The 19,179-nt window shown below is 36.9% G+C and overlaps 2 protein-coding genes across 2 annotated transcripts; both read left to right on the top strand.

Moving 5' to 3' along the window:
- Positions 1–2,515: 2,515 nt before the first annotated feature.
- On the top strand, positions 2,516–5,377 carry acot20 (acyl-CoA thioesterase 20). Its single transcript, XM_077220405.1, has 3 exons — positions 2,516–3,061; positions 3,895–4,097; positions 4,236–5,377. Exons 1-3 carry the CDS (start codon positions 2,551–2,553, stop codon positions 4,839–4,841), a joined length of 1,320 nt encoding a protein of 439 aa, XP_077076520.1. The 5' UTR covers positions 2,516–2,550; the 3' UTR covers positions 4,842–5,377.
- Positions 5,378–7,817: 2,440 nt separating this feature from the next.
- Positions 7,818–17,914, top strand: gpr176 (G protein-coupled receptor 176). The gene is made up of 3 exons (XM_077220400.1): positions 7,818–8,762; positions 13,271–13,523; positions 14,577–17,914. Exons 1-3 carry the CDS (start codon positions 8,531–8,533, stop codon positions 15,727–15,729), a joined length of 1,638 nt encoding a protein of 545 aa, XP_077076515.1. The 5' UTR covers positions 7,818–8,530; the 3' UTR covers positions 15,730–17,914.
- Positions 17,915–19,179: the final 1,265 nt, after the last annotated feature.

Below are 19,179 nucleotides of genomic sequence, written 5' to 3'. Positions count from 1 at the left end.
AATATGATTTTAGTTCATTTATATATATTTTTTATTATTAATCCTACCTATATTTATTAAAAGAAAACACGTCTTACTGAGTAAAACCAAAAAGTACATTAATAATATTATAGATTTTGATGAAAAAAAGCCACATAGTGAATATTTGTGAAGTTTGCACATTATATATTTGAATAACTTATGTAGGTAGGTACATTACCTTTTGTGTTTTTTAAACTGTCCCTTTTGGTCTTTTCTATGATAATTTTCTCTTTATTTTATTTGCTGTGTTAAAAATGGGAATACAAATCAATGTAAAGGGGGAAAGTGACAAGTTTTGAGAATTGCATGTCACTAAAAAAAAAGCTGGCAAACAGACTTTTTTTTTTAACGTTTTGCTTTTTTGTTCTTTTACAATTGAATTGATGTAATTGGGGTAATTGCTCGATTTCTTTCATCTAAAAGAGAGAATTTGAATATTTGGATATTTAATGTGGCAAGCAACAGGATCGGATAGTAGAAGAGACAGTTGAACATATATTATACAATATTATATTGTACATTGTATGAAAATGAAAGACGAGTGTTGCTCATAAAATTGCAGGAAAAAAGAATCCAAGACATGTCATTAAAAAAATCTGTTGGCAAGAAAACAAGCTATGAAAGATGAGGTGTTGCAATATATAAAAGCAACAAGATTATATTGGCGAATGTAATTAGCCTAAGTAACTAACTAAGGAATCCTGTTTTCCCTAATTTAGTAAGAGTAGTCCTTTCCGTATAGAGTGGTGCAGGTATGACATCACTTTGTCGACCAAAATGCAGAAATGAGTTAGCATTTTAGCACCGGTTCCATCGTCCCGAAGTCAATGGTTTTTTTAAATGGGGTTTTGGTTAAATGGATGAACTAAGGTCTGTGGTGAACGCAAGCTCAAGACACTTTCATTTTTTATTCTATGACATAAAATACATGAATATTACACACTTGTGATTTTTTAAAGCTGTTACGTGTCTTGAAAAAAGCAGTTGCTAACAAGTGGCATAATTGTTATTTTATTTTTTTGTCTAAATGATAAACATTATATTTTAACCATTTATTAAATGCTTGAAGAAAAGAAACAAATGACGAGATTAAACATCATGCCGAACAGATCAGCTCAGTTCACGTTTACAGCATTGTTATGGTTATAATTGTGCACTTGCAATTTGCAAACTATTCTAACTCAAACGTTCTGGGAAAATGTTTGTAGATAAAAACTGAAAGAGTTGTCTGAACCTAGTGATGGTGACGTTGAATTCGTGGGGCCGTGGTGTAGTTTGTTTATAGCCTACCTTTAGCTTTTTACTTCTGGCGACTGCATTTAGGCTTCAAAATTCATAAAGGTTGTGTTCATCTGTGATAATTATCTTGATAGACAAAACGTGTATGTATCAAAAACTTTTGTTGATTACAGAGATTTTTTTTTAGTGATAATCCAAAAGCCTATGGTAAAATTCTATTGGTTTGGTTTTTCTTGAGGGAACCAGTGTGATGTTAACTGCCAGTTCGCCTTCAAATCGATGTCATACCTGCACCCTCCCCCATTGCTGTTCCACACTCCAGTTATGGCGGTAATGCACCTAAAAGCTGGTTTGCCAACCACCAATAAACAAGTACTCAAGGAGAAGAATAAGACGAAGATGAGGGCAGCAACAACACATTGCAGTAATAATCACACGGAAGTACAACCAATAAGATCAGTCATTTGTACAGACTCCCTGTGAGATTTAAATAGCTTGTTAGAATATAAACAGCAAGACAAGATATAATATTTGAAGTGATGTAGAGTCTATTTAGAATAAGACAATCTGGATTTATAGTAAACCTCTTGTGGGTACCATCACATGCAGACCATCTGGCTAAACATGCTTTAAAACGTTTAAAAATTGACATTAAAGTGTCAAAGAGTAAAGCAGAAAAGGGTTAATAGCAAATGAAATAAGAAAGGAATGGCAGGAGTGGGATAGTTGAACAAAAGGTAGATACTTTCATCACATTAAATAAAAAGTAGGTCTAGAAAGAAGAAAATTTGGTAATAAGAAAGAGGACGTTTTAATCTCAAGAATGAGTATTGGACATTGTTCGTTAAATCAGTGTCAGCCTAGAATGGGGAAGCATGAAACTGGAAACGGTGACAAATATGGTCAAGCAGAATCAGTAGAACACGTATAGAGTGTGATGCATATGAAAGAGCAAGATTTCAACTAATTCAAGCTTTAAGATCTTTGGCAATAAATAATTGGTCACTTCAGGTTCTGTTGGGAAATGGCCTAAAACAATCATGAATATTTCATGAATTATTTATTTTCTTAAAAGAAACAAGACTGATCAATAGAATTTAAGATACCCGCATATAATCCCACCACCACCACCCCCACCCCCACCCCCACCCGACCCGTCCCGTTCCGTTTTCATTCGACTTCCCAACCATTATGCGCTCCACACTCCTCTCCAATAGGTGGCGGAAATGCAACATTTAAGTTGGTTTGACTACCGACGTTAAACGCCAGAAGAAGAATCACACAGACGACATGTTATCCGTGCTGAATCACGCAGTTACCCCTTTCGCCAGAAATACTCTGTCAAAAATGCACTACAGTTCGGGGGTCAGCATTAGGCTTTTGCCCAGTAATAAGTGCTCCTTTGAAGACCCAGTGCACGTGACCGTGAGTGGCTTAAATCCACAACAACGCGTGGATCTGCGGTCTAAAATCACCGATGAAAAGGGATTTGTTTTCAAGGCTTCTGCCACCTACCAAGCAGACAGCAGTGGTCAAATTGACCTGAACCGCGACCCTTCTCTTGGTGGCAGTTTTACCGGAGTTGAACCAATGGGCTTATTCTGGGCACTGAAAGCAGACGTCGTAAGCTGCAAATTTGCACTAACAGACGTGACCCGCTCTCAACTCGTTGATTTTGAATGTGTCAGTGACGAAAAAGTCATCGCCAAAGTAACAAACGAGAGACACTGCATGGCCGATGGTGTCCGGAGAATTCCTGTAACTGAAGCCAGGATCAGAGGAACTCTTTTTATGCCACCTGGTCAGTTATTTTAGCTTAAGTATCTACTGGCTAACGTTAGCTTTTAAGGCACTCCATATAGCAGTGGTTCTCATCCAGGAGGCCGCATTATGATTTGAAAAAAAATTGAAATTATAGTGCTTAAATTTGCAACTATTTCAACTAAAGCCGTTTAGAAATCATTTGGATGTTCCGGTGAAAATAGCGACTTCCCCCGCTCCCCCCAACGTTCCCACGCAGAAAACCAACCTTGCAACCAGAGTTGTATTCTACTTTCGTGATAACGCAGTAATGTAACTCATTACATTTAAAATGTATGTAATTTGATTACAGTTACTGATGTCAATAAAGTTACTTGAGTTACAAATGTATTAACCAAAAAATATTTAGTAAAATGCATTTCTAATCACGTTTGGCCGGCTGCGTCATTAATGAGCATGCACTTTATGAATTACCGGAGAACGCGCTTCATGAGGTACACAAGTAAGGTCTCGCTCTCTCCCTCCCTCTCCGCCGTGTGCGCGCTAAACGGTTTGGAGCACAGTCTCGCATGCGCGCTCTAGCTCACTCGCTCTAGTTTCCGGGAGATTTTAGCTAATTTGTGGGCATCAGAGACCCGCTATCAAGTGCGCAAACTTTGGACTTGCGTCCTTGGTAGACTGAGATGAGAAAGTTTTTGGCCATATTCTGTTTTGTAGCAGCGCCTTGTGGTGAAAACGGAGGAGTGCAGTGTAACACCATTGTTTGACTATTGAAAATGTCTTCTATTGTCAATCACAAATTCATGCTGGCCATTATTATTTTAATCAAGCTTGGCAAAAAGAGTTTTTAATGACGATTTTCTAATTTTTCAGGTAAAGGACCATTTCCTGGTATTTTGGATACCAATGTGTTTAGAGGAGGTCCGTTTGAGTTGAGGGCAGCTCTGCTCGCAAAAAGAGGATTTGCCGTTTTAGCCTTTGCTTTCCAAGGTTACCGAGAAATACCCAAAAAAGCTGAAAAATTTCACCTAGAGTATTTTGAAGAAGGTATAGATTTCTTGCGACAACAGCCAGAGGTTAGTATGTATAACCATTCATGCACATTCCTTATTGTTCTTGTAATCTCTAAATAAAATGAAGCTAATTACAAAGGCAGGTTTATAAGAATAACAAATTCAATTCCAACACTTATTTTTATTTTCTTTTATTCAAAGGTCAAAGGTCAAAAAATTGGCCTAGTGTCCATATCAAAGAGTGGAGATCTCGCTTTGTCAATGGCAACATTCCTGCCTGGTATATCGGCCACTATTTGTATCAATGGATGCAATGCCAATACTTTGATCCCGATCTACTACAAAGACATCTGTATTCCACCCCTCATGTTCGACATAAAGAAATCAAAAATGACACCGTCAGGCCTTGTGGATATTGGGGATTGCATGAACGACCCGATGTCCAAAGAAGGCCTTCCTAGTGTTATTCCCATTGAGCGTGCCTCTGGTAAATTCATGTTTATAATGTCAGAAGCTGATAGGAATTGGCAAAGTGCCTATTATGCAAAACTTGCATGCGACAGACTCAAAGCACATGGGAAAAATAACTACGAGCTGGTGAGGTATGAAAAAGCGGGTCACTTTATTGAGGTGCCTTATATGCCCTTTTGTCTCGCTAATTTTCATGCTGCAGCTAACCATGTGGTTTTCTTTGGCGGGGAACCCAAGGCTCATTCAGAAGCACAGTTGGACGCATGGCCGAGGATTGTGAATTTTTTCAAAAAACACTTGGCGGCTGCTGATCACAACTGCAGATCTATGCTGTAAGAAAAAGGGCATTTACAGTACATAATTAGTCATGACATCCAGTTATAATGTTGACTTGAATTTCTAATCTAGATATTATCAAGTATTAAAAAAATGATCATTCTAGTGATAATGGTTGATTTGCTTCTAAATCTATTGATGTTTATATCATTCATACAAAGTATGATGCCAGAGAAACATTTCTTAAAGGTGCTCTAAGCGATGTCACGTGTTTTTTAGGCCAAACCATTTTTTGGCACATACAGCAAACATCTCCTCCGTTTCATTTGACAATACTCTAAACGTCAACAAGAAGGGACGTCACCCGACATCACTTAGAGCACCTTTAATAGTATCAATGTTAAATGAAAACCGTTATGCTGCTAAAAAATATTTTTGGAAACAACTAATATTTTTTGGAAAGAAAAGCATTTTTTTGTAACAATGTAAATGTATTACTGTCACTTTTAAACCAGCCTTACTGAACATAAGTATTCTTTTATTGTTTTTAAAAAATAATCTTCTGAACGGTAATAAACTTTCAATGCTATGCCACATTTTTGAATAACAACACTTATTTCAAGTCATTTTCAATCATTTCGTAACTAATACTCACTATACTGGGGCTGTTGATCTGCATTCTCTGTTATATCGCCATACTAGGTCCATTTTATTGTACAGCCCCTGGTCCCTTCATTTCAAAGAACCCTTGATTAAATCTTCAGCCTTTTAGGAGGATAAAGAGCAGGTTGTTTTCCTCTTCAGTATTTTCTTTCCTAGTGAATGTTTATGTCTAGATACACATTCCATCAGGGTACAGACACTGTGATGAGATATGCAACCATGGGCAAGTGCAATGTTACAAGTGAGTTACAGTATGTACCTTACTAGAGCTTCCAATGAAGTACAATTAAATATCTTGAGATAATGTGTTTTTTATAATTTTTATAATTATTCTTAATAATTATTTTATAACTTTACCAAAACACTAATGCTGATTCTAGGAGGTGACCTCATATCTGTGTCTGATTTACATTATTTTGATTTGGATCCTAAAGTGTTGGTCGATGGAACGAGCTGCATCCACAAATGATTATTAGGAAGCCAATAATTCAAAATAATCTTTCTGTGCCACAACAATACTAAACATTATCTATGATATTTAAAGGGATAGTTCAATCATAAATGAAAATACTCTCATTCACTCTTCACCTTCAAGATGAAGTTGAAGAAAGTTTCAACCCTTTTTCATCTTCACAATTTAAGTCAAAGGTGTTTACAATGTCTTTTGTGTGTGTGTGTGTGTGTGTGTGTGTGTGTGTGTGTGTGTGTGTTCCAGAGAAGAAATGGAGTCAGGCATGGTTAGAACAACATGATGGTGAGTTAATTATGACAGAATTTATTTATTTTTAGGTGAACTATCCCTTTCAATTGTATTGCAGTATAACGGACATGATTCTACATACGTAAATACATCAAAGCCAATCTCACTGGATGAATGCTGAGGATTGGTTATTTTCAGATTTATCAACATGTTCTTTTTTTTTTTTAAACATGTAAATGGATGAGATCTCTGCGCAAATCTGCAGTGGTACTTATTGCAAATCTTTTAGAGAGCACTATGGCAAGGAAACACTCTAGCAGGCCTTGTTATTTAACCCGCACTCCTTAAGTGGAAGCTCTGAAGAGTTCTTACATGTTGATTAACTGGAAAGGGTTCATTTTATATTTATAGAGGAGCTGTTACTATAACGTGCAGTGCATGGCATTCTCATGAATTGATTGTTTGAACTTTTTTGTATTTCAGAAACATAATTTGTTTTTTTTAAAAGAATGTTGAAAACATTTGAAGAATGTTTTCCAGCCCAATAATTACTGATGTGGATGGCAGTATAAGCTCTACAACAAAGAACATCTTTATTATGGTAATGAATAGATGAGGGTCGATTGCTAGCTTTGTTTTCTGGCCTGTATTTTGTGAGAGCTAGAGAACTTTTTTTATATAATGATTTACTTGTCTTAAAATAGTCACTGGACAATGCTAGGATATATTAGCATGAGTAAAGACCCTGTGTCTAAGCAGCAGATGCTGCTATCTAGTGCTGAGAATAATAGCAGATTGCAGTATCCATAAATCACAATCATTTAAGGGAAATAAAATATGTCTTAAATCAGATTTGATTCAGATTGACATAGATTTAGGTGGAGAAAGTGGGTCTTAAAAATCAAGCTTTAGGGTGAAGAAAAGACTTACTAAAACACGCCTACAAAAATTTATTTTTTAAAAAATATCACAGATGATATCCTATATAGAAAACTTTGACTTTATTTTGAATTATTTTAAATAGTTTATTGCCTGCTAAATCACAATGAGCTGCATGTGCATCACTGTTGTACTGGATGTAGAATTCAGAAATCAACATAAGATTAGGTGTTTGAAACCTATGCGAAACCACTGCAAAAAAAAAAAAAAAGATATGACTGGAATGTTTACTCGAAAACTTATAGTTACTTCGGTATAGCCTATAGCCTAACTCTTGTGACAACATCCGTGTGTGACAACTAGCCACAGTCTTATTTCATGCAGGCTTTAGAGATTCCTCATGGGTTGTCTAAAATTTCCACTGACCATAAGGAACACTGACCTTCCTATTATAGAAACAAACAAACCAAAGCAACGCGCAGACAAATTCAAAGCAGTGTGAGTAGCCTAGTCAATAGGTTGCTGTTTTCAAGGTTTGCACACTCAGTTAGTCACTGCAAAGATTAATTTGTGGATATGTTGGCGTTTTGCTCACTGGATTAATTATTTATTATTCACAATAAGGAAAACTCTTCAAATACCATATCTGTTCCGAGGATTCTGTTAATATCTTAACATGCATTACTTTGTTCGCGTGCAGGTTATGTCTGCATCATTATCTCGCCAAATACAAATCCCCACGCGCCTCTAGAAGACGCCGTAACGGACGGATACGGTGACGTTTTATCGTAAGCGCCCACCTTTCATTTGAAGAAATAAAGCGCTATTGTCACTCTCAATGAAGCCTGTTCGCTAAAAACCCAGTAGTTAGACCCCACACTGTCACGAATTTAACGTGATATGCGTTTACCAAAATCATCCTTTTTGACACTTGGATTTGGCTGATCATTCATAACGATCTCATACGGGTACGTTATTTATCTATCATATTGTCTAAGGCTTATATCATACACTGTTTTTAGACATGATTATTTGCATACGTTTACATATTTTAGTAACCCAGCGCTCGCGAAATCTTACATTTAACCCGTAATGTTCGTCTATTGGCTATAGTGAAATGAATTAAGCTGATTTATGTGGCGAGAGACAAGCGCGTGAATGTCGCCGTCACTACCGAATCGCTCCATCACTGTGATCTGTGCTGTGAAAACGAAATCATGCCTTTTTATATGTGAAATATGGCTTTCAATGTCGCGATTCTCAAAATGTAGTTTAGCAACGTAATGCAAATTTAACCAAATATGCAATCCTATCCGGGATATGTTATGCTCGGGAAAGATCTCCGTTCAGCGTTTTTTCAGAACATTTCACGTTTTCGATAATTTGGAGAAACTGTAGAAAACCCGGGTGTTAATAATGATGGACACGACATCATAACGCTCAAGCTCTATTCACCAATAACGTGCGCGCGGAAAGCCTAAGAACTATAGTGGCGCCTCGGATATGAATGATGATGGAGGCGGAAAACGTGGAGAGCTGGTTTCCTCTGTCAGAAAACGGAAACACAAGTTTAAACGCCTCGAACCTGGGTTTCCTAAACGCGTCGTCTCCGGTTGGTCTGTGGGGTGATGCTCAGGATAAAGAGGTGACCCGGCTGGAGGAGATCCGTGTGCAGGAAAGAGCGTACAAAGATTTCACCACCACCATTCAAGTTTTCATCCTCATCGGCTCCCTTTTGGGTAAGTAGCCTATACAAACACGAGAATGAACATGTTTGGCTGTTCGTCAGCAAATGTGTGGGGATTGCACTGATCTCTACATATATTTTAATAAAACAAACAATCACATCTAAGTTAATTGATGTGATAAATTGCACTATCCAATATGAGCATATTAATGGCCTTTTGCACTGTAGTAGGCTACATGTGAATGAATATCCACTCTAATGTTTACAGTTGGTGCACAAATTATATTTGGAATGTGAAAATTTAATAAACATTATCATAGGCTGACATATTTCCCTTGATAAATCGCATTTGAGCAGATGTTACAGTATATGTTCTGATCTGTATGAACTGGTGAGGTGAGATTTTTTTTGAAATTGTAAACAAAAGCTGTTCATTATTGAGCATTCACTGACACACAGGTGTTGTAATTAGTCATGCTGCAGCAAGTTTTTCCCCTTCACAATCTGTACACTGTGGACCCTGATGTTGAAAATAATTTAAAACAACACAAATTAAGTTGTCCATTTAAACATTAATTAACAAGGTCACATTTTGAAACCTGTTCCTGGAATAAATATTTATTTACTTTACTTAAGTGTTAACTCAAAATATTAAATTGCACAATTTATACTGTGAGAAATATCCATCCCACAAGCCTTTTTTCAAATTATTTATGCTTGGTCAAAGCAGAACTTATGGGAGGAATTGAATATTTGTTATTAAGAATATAGAGGGTTTTTGTCTCTTTATAGAATTACTGGTGTTGTTCAAAATAATATTTTTTGTGATTACAGTTTTCTCTTTCATAACCTGTTGACTTCTCTGCAATGAAAGTGCAGTTTTACATTCACTTCTTTTTAGAACGAGTTTATTAAATTAATGATCATGTTGATCATTTCCATTCTCTAATCTGCACATATTTCTATAATATGCAGTAATATTGGTATCTTTCCTAAATAAAACTACAATTTAATCACAAGTCTGGGTCGTTTGTCGCAAGTTGCTACTTCAAATAGTTAACTCAAACAATTAAACAACTATTTAGAGATGCCTCCATTATTCTATAGATTTTTATAGTACAGCACTACTCAACTGGAGAACTTTTGCTGAGATTCAAATAGTTTTGATGACAATTGATATGTTGGCGCTGATGCCATGCAAACAGCTTGTTTTCACTAAAAGCACTTAGAAACTTAGAAAATGTATTAGATGCAGCAAATCAAATGATTCGCCATGCTCGAGATGTTTCCAAGAAGATGACTGTGAATTCTTACACATTGCAGCAACTTGATTATCGTATCTAGAAGCCATTGATCATGAGACAAAGCAGGAGCAAAGAAACTAGAGGGTTTTTTTTGTTCAGTCATGCTTCAATCAATACAAATAGAGATGTGTAATGTTTTCACAGTCAGTTTGATGTCACATTGTAGATTTCTAAGGAGGGTTTTTACCACACGGCAGCCACTCACTCTGATAATGATGCCAAGGACAGAAAAAGGCTGAATTTTGTTTACACAGATTACACTGGTGCTGTGGGACACGATTGATAATCTTATCTTCTTAAATGCAGTGTATTCACACCATCCTGTGCCAATAAAAATGATGCAAGATTTGCAGAAAGAAAAATCTTTCAGAGCCCTCCTCAGAATAAATGAGTTTTTAGCATTAATTATAGTATAATGTCCCTTTGTTCTGCTATTTTGTTTTTTTTCTGAAGGAAGGCAATTTCATGAGTTTCAACCAAATGAGACATCACATGACTAATTAGCCTGCAGACTGCTTAGTATAAATGTTTGTAATCTGAAGATCAGTCTCTGCACTGCATTAGGGCTCAAGTTTCAGAAAAGATGGGAATTTTGTGTTTCTTACATTCATTATAGATAGTCATTGTGGCAATGGGTTAGTCATGTTACACCACCTCAAGATTTATCCTTGGCATTCATTTAGCAAACAGCTTGGCTCATGAACCCTCCAAATAAAAAAGAATACAGTTGTTTGATAGCACGATATTCCAATAACATCTTTATCGCTGTTTATACATTCAAGTTCAATATTACATACATGAGTAAAATGCATAAATAAAGTAAATGATAACAATGTTTCTTTTTTGGTGAACTATAATTTTAAACGCATGGCAATATTTGATACCATATGTTCTGACAATTGTATTACTTTTGAGTGATTTTTCAGTGATTAAGATGTATTAATTATAAAGTAATAACAGCAGTTAGTTGTTTGAAAATGTCAGAAAGGAGCAGCTGACATCCATTTTCACTCTTCAGAATTCTCAAACGTATTAGAAAGAGTTGAGAAACCACTAAAGAAGGTCCTGTGATGTCTAAATACCACTGTTAACCACAAACTTTCTGAACAAATGGACAATTGTCCAGGACTGTCAGTGTGCACTCTAAATGTCATCAGGGTAATAACACAGAGACAGCTGCAGATGGATTCCTCTGTGCTGTGGCCGTTACACCTGCATGGTAATGGGAAAAGATGAAAGTCCCGATCTTTGGGAAAAAGATGCACCTTCTGAAAGTGTGTCAACCGAATAATGGAGCTGGCTAGAGCACCTGTCACCTAAGTGCTCCGTTCGTATCAACATCCAAGAAGAAAATCACCTCAGGCTCCATTTCAATTCAAGGCGTGTGAATTCCTGATGTCCGTGCATCATTTCTTAAAAAGAAAAAAGAAAAAAACATGGTTTTCCACTTGAAATTACGTTTCATTTTCATTTAGCTGCAAGCAGTGTTGGAGTAACACATACACGTAACTTAAGTTACATAATTAGATGCTTTTTTCAACTATTAAAGTAACGCTTTCAATTTACAACACAATTTCTGTTTCATTTTTTTCAAATAAGTAACTCAGGTTACTTTGTTTTTCCATTTATTGACTGGCAGCTCTCCTTGAGAGAAATCGTGAGTAAGTCCAGAGGTGTATGAACATGATGGTTATTGTAGTCTTAGAATAAATGTGAGCAGAGACATTTACTCATCTCACTGGCAAAAAACAGATTCAGTATTACTCAAAATGAATAAAACCGTGAAATACAATCTCAGAATAATTAAATATATTAAATTACACAAATACATAGTTAATATCACTTTATTAACCTGTCTTTTTTGCTGACCTTCGATGATCCAATTCAACCATACCAATAAGCAAAAATGACTTTAAATAAACATCACATTTGTTGTTGTTTTTTTTGCTGAAGTAAGCTTGTTGAACTGTCTTCTGCATTTTTTATTTTTACTGCACCGTCTACTGTACAGGCGTGAATTTGCATTTCTTTCAGCCTGAGGCTTATTCATTTCACTTTTGGTTGGAAAATTTGCCACCCTAACCCTAACTTTTATTTGTTGTTATAAAAAAACAAACAAGCAAGCCCAGCCCAGGTGAGAAAAAGTAACACAAATGTTATGTAACTAATTACTTTCTATAAATAGTAACTACGTAATGCAATTAGTTACTTTTTTAGTGAGTAATGCAATATTTTAATGCATTACTTTTACAAGTAACTCACCTCAACACTGTCCCAACATTTTACATGCTCTCACTAATTGTTTTAATTGCATATCTATCTATGGTATGAAGAAAGTATGAAAATGCTTATCTCTGACAGTGTTGTCATGAGCTTAAATGAGTATTCTGAGTTTATAGCCTACAAGTTGGAGCATTTGACTTTCAACCTGACCTCAGTTTCTTCAAAAAAGGCACTGTGGAAGTGAATAGACCCATTTTTTGGAGGATTTAAAAACATAAATGTGAAACTTATAATTATATTAAAGCATCTGTTAAAACTTGTGTATTCTTTGAGCTTTAAAGCTGTTTAATCATAATTTTAACAAGAAATGTTAAAGAAATACAGGTTTTTGGTGTTCTGTTTCAATGCAAATAAAACGTTGTAATTTTACACAAAAAAGGGACACTTTCACACAAAAATCACGTTGACATTGTTTGCGTCTTTTTTTGGCTATACTGTTGCAACAATTATTGTAACATTTACAGATTGGCCCCATTCACTTCCATTGTAATTGCCTCACTGTAACCCATTGTGGCTTTTTTAATTTTTTTTGAGAAAAGAAGGGTCAAGTGAAATTATTTTCCCCTATGGTAATCAACAAATGCACTCAATTGAGCTTAACGTCCATTGAACCTGGAATATTCCTTTAAAAATATGAAATACCCAACCGGTGTCTCACCTCAGGTGAACATCTCAATATTGCAATCACTTGTTAAGATGCATGCTACGATTTAACTTCTTCAACAAATCTTCAGTGCTGTGAGGCTTGTTTTTCCTTCATCACAGCATAATAATAGCATACTGTTTATTGTCAGAATCAGGCTTTTCACTGTTTTACCCCTTTAAATAAGCTTGCAACCTTTAGGTACCTCATTGCCATGGGAACTGCTGTAGACAATGTGATGAAGGCTGCACATTCAACTGTGTGTCCTTAGATACTGACCTAGGCTTGTGAATCTTCAACCTTTTCTCCTTTTCATCACTTTCTCCCCAGGCAATATTGCAGTGCTATGGTGCACTTGTTACACCAACGTCTTCAAGTCTGTCACAAATCTCTTCATCAAGAACCTGGCGTTTTCTGGCATTTGTGCTGGGCTGGTGTGTGTGCCCTTTGACATAGCCCTGAATGCCAGCCCCCTCTGCTGCCTCTGGGTTCACACAATCCTGCTTTGCAAAACCATCAAGTTCCTACACAGACTTTTCTGCTCCGCCACTGTGCTAAGCTTCGCTGTCATTGCCCTGGACAGGTGAGTAGATACACATTTATTCATCTTTTGCTTTTAACTGAAGTGTAATTGTCTCAGCTTTGAGGTCACTATAATTCAGCCTCAACCAAACAATCATTAAAACAATTGGTTAAGATAATAATAGGGTAAAAGATCTTGTGAAAAAATCTGGAAACCCTTACAGTTGTACTCAACCCATGGGCACCAGCTGTTTCACAGACTAGTGCTTCCATAGCAACATACTCTGCCAGACCCTTTATCAATTCATTTAATAATTTATTTTGCTGAGCACAGAAACCTTTCTTGATACCAGCATTTTTTCCACTTCAGAAAAAAATTCATAGACACCATGCCGACACAAATCGCATAATAAACATACTGATATCCATATTTGACAGATTTGTTTTGTATTTTCTGAAATTCCAGTTATGAATCAATAAAATACATCTACTATGCTTTTGCACACACATAAGGCATTTAAACTGTGATCTTATAATAAACAATTTTGTAATTTAAACAGTGTCAAGGTTATGTAATTGGGGCAACTATAGGTCTGGGAGCAGACAAGCGATTCTATTTCAAAACCAGAACCAAAAAATAAATTTAGCACAACTACTCTAATCCAATTCCCAAACGGTTGACTCTTATGAGTCAGTTCTTTTTAGTGATCAAATCAAATAAAAACTCATCAGCGCGACCAACCGATTTCCGAACGAATCATTCTTTTACGGAATGAACCGATTATTTTTAGCAAATCATAGTTTACCATTGTATTATAATGTTTGTGAGACCTAATATTGCTACAGATTGGTTAATATTAGTAGTTAATTTAATCAGATGTGGTTTACATGCTCAACGAAATCCGATCATTTCAAGAGGATGGATATGTATATGAGACAACTAGGGCTGGGAACCAACAAGCGATTCTAATTTAGAACCAGTTCCATAAAAATAAAAAAAACACCAACTGTGCGAACGGGGGTTCTCCACGCAGATTGCGCTGTGTTGACTAATAGAAAGATAGACAATGGACTTTTTTTTTCTGAAAATTGTAATCCTCTCTTTCGCTTCCAGGTACTACTCAGTGTTGTATCCGCTGGAGAGAAAGATATCAGATGCCAAATCCAGAGACCTGGTCATCTACATCTGGGTGCATGCCGTGGTGGCCAGTGTCCCTGTTTTCGCCATAAGCAATGTGACGGATGTCTACGCCACCTCATCTTGTTCTGACGGCCAATCGTTTGGACATCTGATTTACATGGTAACATACAGCATCACCACGCTTATTTTACCACTAGCAGTGGTGTTTCTTGCCATGGCACTTATCCGCCGTGCATTAAGCAGCAGCCAGAAGAAGAAAGTGATCATCGCAGCGCTGCGCACCCCTCAGAACAGCATTTCCATTCCGTATGTGTCTCAGCGTGAGTCTGAACTTCATGCCACTCTGTTGTCCATCGTCCTAGTCTTTGCACTCTGCAGCACTCCCTACGCCGCTCTGGTGATATACCGTGCAGTGCTGGGGTCTGCGAAAGCTTCGTCTTGGTTACAACTGACTGCTGTGTGGCTGCCAAAGGTCTCTCTCCTCACCAACCCACTGTTTCTCCTCACAGTAAACCGCTCAGTGCGACGTTGCCTTCTCGATATGCTAGCACGGTTGCACCGACGCTATAGCCGAAGGAACATGGTCAGCATTGGAGGTCTGGCTGAGGTAGGGCCACTAGGGGGCGAGACTGTGGTTCGCTCTGGTAGTCAACTCCTAGAGATGTTCAATATCGGCCAACAGCAGATCTTCAGACCGAATGAGGAAGAAGAAGATGAGAATGAAATTTCATCTGTGGCTTCCGCCAATTTCCAACCCAAAGATGAGGGACAGGGTGGAAATGGAATGCTGGCAGGAGAGCTGCGTCAGCTACAGTCAGGGGACGGGGTTAAAGAAGAGGGCTTAGTGTTACCAAAACATTCCCCTATTCAGTCATGTGCCTACTCCTCTTCGCAGGTTGCCCCCGCGACTCCCACAGACCCCGAGGATGCAACGCAGTTTGGTTTCGGGCCGTTTGAGCTGCCGCCTCAATGGCTGCCTGAAACCAGGAACAGTAAGAAAAGACTCCTTCCTCCGTTGGGTAACACACCAGAGGAGCTGATTCAGACCAAGCAGCCTAGAGTTCGACCCGAGAGACGCATCAGTAGAAACAATAAAGTTAGTACCTTCCCTAATGTGGACCCCTAAAACACAGTGCCATGGACCAAATCATTAAAAGCCAATAAAAGACTCTGTTTTATAACTAAAGTTATTTTGGGATCATTTTCTATGTGAGTGCAGTGAAGGAACAATGAAGGAGAGAACTCATGGAGTGTTTACGTTTACAGTAGGAAGCAGGTGGAGTTTTCATGCTCTCTTGCTGTCTGTGTGGGCGATTTAATAGACATTCGTTCATCTCCATGAACTGACAGAACCGGATATTGATCTTTCACAGGAAATGCAAGAAACACCATATGGTAGGAATGGATTGCTTGACATTTGTTTTGTTGGAATGGTGAATAAAATTAATCACAATCATTTTTATGTAGATATGTCTATGCTGTGTTGAATGTGACTAATGTGTCCTGCTCAACTTATTGAAGCATCACTGCCCACATTTTATTTAGCAACATAATCTATTTCAAATAGCTTGAAACGAATTTACTCACAATTAAAGCATATAAATGAACTTTTATGTGCACTACCATTACAATGCTATTAAAATGCTGCCATGACCACATGCTGGTAATGGAAAACCAATGTGGGTTTAATGCACAAACACCCAATAATGCTGTTGGCATTTCTTAGAGAAAGATGAAAGAAAATTATTGGCGAAAATTATTGGCAAAAAATGGCGAAAAAACTTTTAATCCCATGCACTGAAGTGTTCAGATTCTACATTACCTTTAAGAACAAATCTCAGCCCTTGTCTGTGGTCATTTAATAAGATTTGTAAATGTAGATGGGAAACAGAATGCATTTTAATACGCAACTATGAATTATTTAACCGGTTCGTCTGCAGAGGAATATGGCTTTCCTGTTAGAGAACAGGAGAGTATATATGGGGTGAAACACAATGAGAAGACATCCTCTGCTTAGAGGACTGTTGACAGTAAAGTGTTGTTTGGAACAATAAAGATTAATCATACTGCATAAGCATTGTGACTCACAGGCTTTCATTTAATTATACCTTTTCTTCAAAAGCCAGGCCTTTTTCGGGCTATTTACACGTGAATTTGTATTTCTTACATAATCAGTTATTTGGAAGAAATCCTTTCTCTTCCAATAGTAAATGTCCAGCTATGTTCAAAATAAACATTGGGTTGGTAAAAACCTATAATTTAAATACTCAAATTCTAGCAAAACAATGCATAAAGGAACATTGTTTTGACACTGAAATACTTAGAAAATCTCTAAAGACTATTTCTTGGCAGTGGTTCATTAAATCTGGTGTACTGAGTGACCAGTTCCTCATTCATTGACCCGTATTTTTTTAAAAGCATGTCTTAGTAAACGCATTTCATAAAAAAAGAAACATTGTTTCTCTGAGTTAATCGCCTGTTATGGCAAAGGCAAAGCTAAAGATTAGTCACTTGCATGTGACTGAGATGAAAAAAATTACTGAAAAGGGCAGCGTGTTTCCCCCCATATGCTAGTTATGTCATTAATTAAAATGTCTTGATGTATTTTGAAGATTTAATGTGTTATCCAAATCCAGTAACCGCTAGCTTGGATTTCTAATATAGCTTCACCACAACGGGTATGTGGAAATAACATAATACTTTGTGCTCCACCAGAATGCTTGAATGTATAAAAAGGTCAAGTGAAAGTGTTGTTTTGAAATACAGTGATTGCCATCCATTTACTTGGCACTTTTAAAACATAAAAAATTTAAATAAATAATAATAATGCCATTTTCATGATTTCCAAAGCATTAGTTAAATGATCTGATGGAAGCAGGACATTTCTCTCAAATTTAGCTCAAATAAATGCCTACAAATTGGAGGCAAGGGTTTATTCAATTAGAGTTGCTTAGCAACTGATAACCCAGCTTGTGCCATGCAGTGTTTGACTCAATTAGATGAGAGTTTCCTGGCTTTTTGTTGCGTTATTCCAATTGCTTTTATTAAACATCTTAAATAATTGTCTCTGATGTCAACCTTGATATTAAATCTGTACAGGTCCTCAGGCTGATCATATTTTCTTTTTCTTCTACTGAGTAAGCATAAAGCAACTTCAAACTTTATAAACCATCTTTTTGAATGTGTTATTATGATTATTATTAATATTTTTTGTATGTTTTCGTTATTACTTGTAGACTTAATGTTACATACATTAACAATACTAATATTAATAATGCTACTTCTACTAATAAATTAAACTTATTTAAAAATTAAGTCTGTTAGTCTTACGTGAATACTAACAGAAAATCAGTTTATGCAGTTATTTAAAAAGGATTTATGTGCTTATGAATATAATTTTAGAAAGCTGATATCTAGTTATATCATATCAGATGTGCTGTTAGAATCATAGCTTATCAAAATCAAAACTCCGTCACAGATTCTTTGCGTTTGAGTGCTCCTGGCAGAGTTATTAATAGCACATTGACCAGCTGGGGCCTTTGGTATGAGGATGTGAGCCTCTTTCGAGAGAATTGGCCACATGATAGAGGCTCACGGCTACAGACTCCTAGACAAGTGTCTTCTCGGAGTAAACGGAGCCCATCTGAATTCTGCCTGCCCACCAGCATCAGCTCAGCCTTGAAGGCAATGACAGGAAGCATCCTCATTACATCTCAATCTGGATGCAGAGACACTGCTGGCAAAAGGGTTGTCTGCAAAACCAGCACATAAAATGAAGATACAAAGCATTTGGGCTTGAATTAACCTGTTGAACAACATTTTGAAGAATGCTGGGAAATTTGATTGATTATCTCATCAGCAATATTTACAGGGTCAAGTATAAAACATTTATTCTCTATTATGCAACTGTGTTACTAAGCATATGTGGCTAGACAGGAACTTAACACACTGTTTGGTTTGCTCTCATCCTGTCTGGGAAAAACACAAGGGAATACGATCCATATGTGTCTCATCCTCATAATTCACCTCAGAGTATGGACACTGGATCACTACCAATGAAAGCCGTTCTCCTCAAAGTAGGGCCAGAGTACAGTATATCCACTGCATACAAAATTTCCATGAAGTAAAAATGCACTAAATTGGAAATGGTAGCAGTGAAGAATGAAGCCTGCTGAGATTCTTAGCCAAAAATATAGGCAATGTTCTTTTTGCGATTATGGTGTTTTGAAAAATGACTGTCCTCTTAAAAAGGCTTGTCAGCCAGTGACGGCTGTTAAGTAAACACTATTATCCAGTGTGAATGGGTGACCCAGGACCGCTCTGTAGATTACATTTACAGAGGCAGCCTCTCTTTGAGTCATAAATCAATGAGGGCTTGAGATGCTAGACCACATACAGCTGCTTGAGAAATACACCAGGCATTCAACAACATCATACACCAGAAACAACATAATGCTTTTGCTTTATGACATTTGATACAAAAAATGTTATATCATACACAGCCCTAGTGAAAAAAACCTATACCCAAATGTAATTAAAATAGCTTTATTTGGAGTTCTTATTTGCACATTGCACA

Source organism: Siphateles boraxobius, unplaced genomic scaffold (genome assembly GCF_051911475.1).
Source record: "Siphateles boraxobius isolate OS27281-9 unplaced genomic scaffold, OSU_SipBor_1 8, whole genome shotgun sequence".
Lineage (NCBI taxonomy): Eukaryota > Metazoa > Chordata > Actinopteri > Cypriniformes > Leuciscidae > Siphateles > Siphateles boraxobius.
Note: the sequence above shows the minus strand (reverse complement) of the source record. Positions and strands in the feature narration are given on the sequence as shown.

What these genes read in the sequence shown, in the direction of transcription:
- acot20 (XM_077220405.1), top strand. Translation starts at nt 2,551, where the DNA reads ATGTTATCCGTGCTGAATCACGCAGTTACCCCTTTCGCCAGAAATACT. An exon ending in AACTCTTTTTATGCCACCTG is followed by an intron (nt 3,062 to 3,894) that starts GTCAGTTATTTT and finishes CTAATTTTTCAG; the next exon opens with GTAAAGGACCATTTCCTGGT. An exon ending in TCTTGCGACAACAGCCAGAG is followed by an intron (nt 4,098 to 4,235) that starts GTTAGTATGTAT and finishes TTTTATTCAAAG; the next exon opens with GTCAAAGGTCAAAAAATTGG.
- gpr176 (XM_077220400.1), top strand. Translation starts at nt 8,531, where the DNA reads ATGATGATGGAGGCGGAAAACGTGGAGAGCTGGTTTCCTCTGTCAGAA. An exon ending in CCTCATCGGCTCCCTTTTGG is followed by an intron (nt 8,763 to 13,270) that starts GTAAGTAGCCTA and finishes CTTTCTCCCCAG; the next exon opens with GCAATATTGCAGTGCTATGG. An exon ending in GCTGTCATTGCCCTGGACAG is followed by an intron (nt 13,524 to 14,576) that starts GTGAGTAGATAC and finishes TTTCGCTTCCAG; the next exon opens with GTACTACTCAGTGTTGTATC.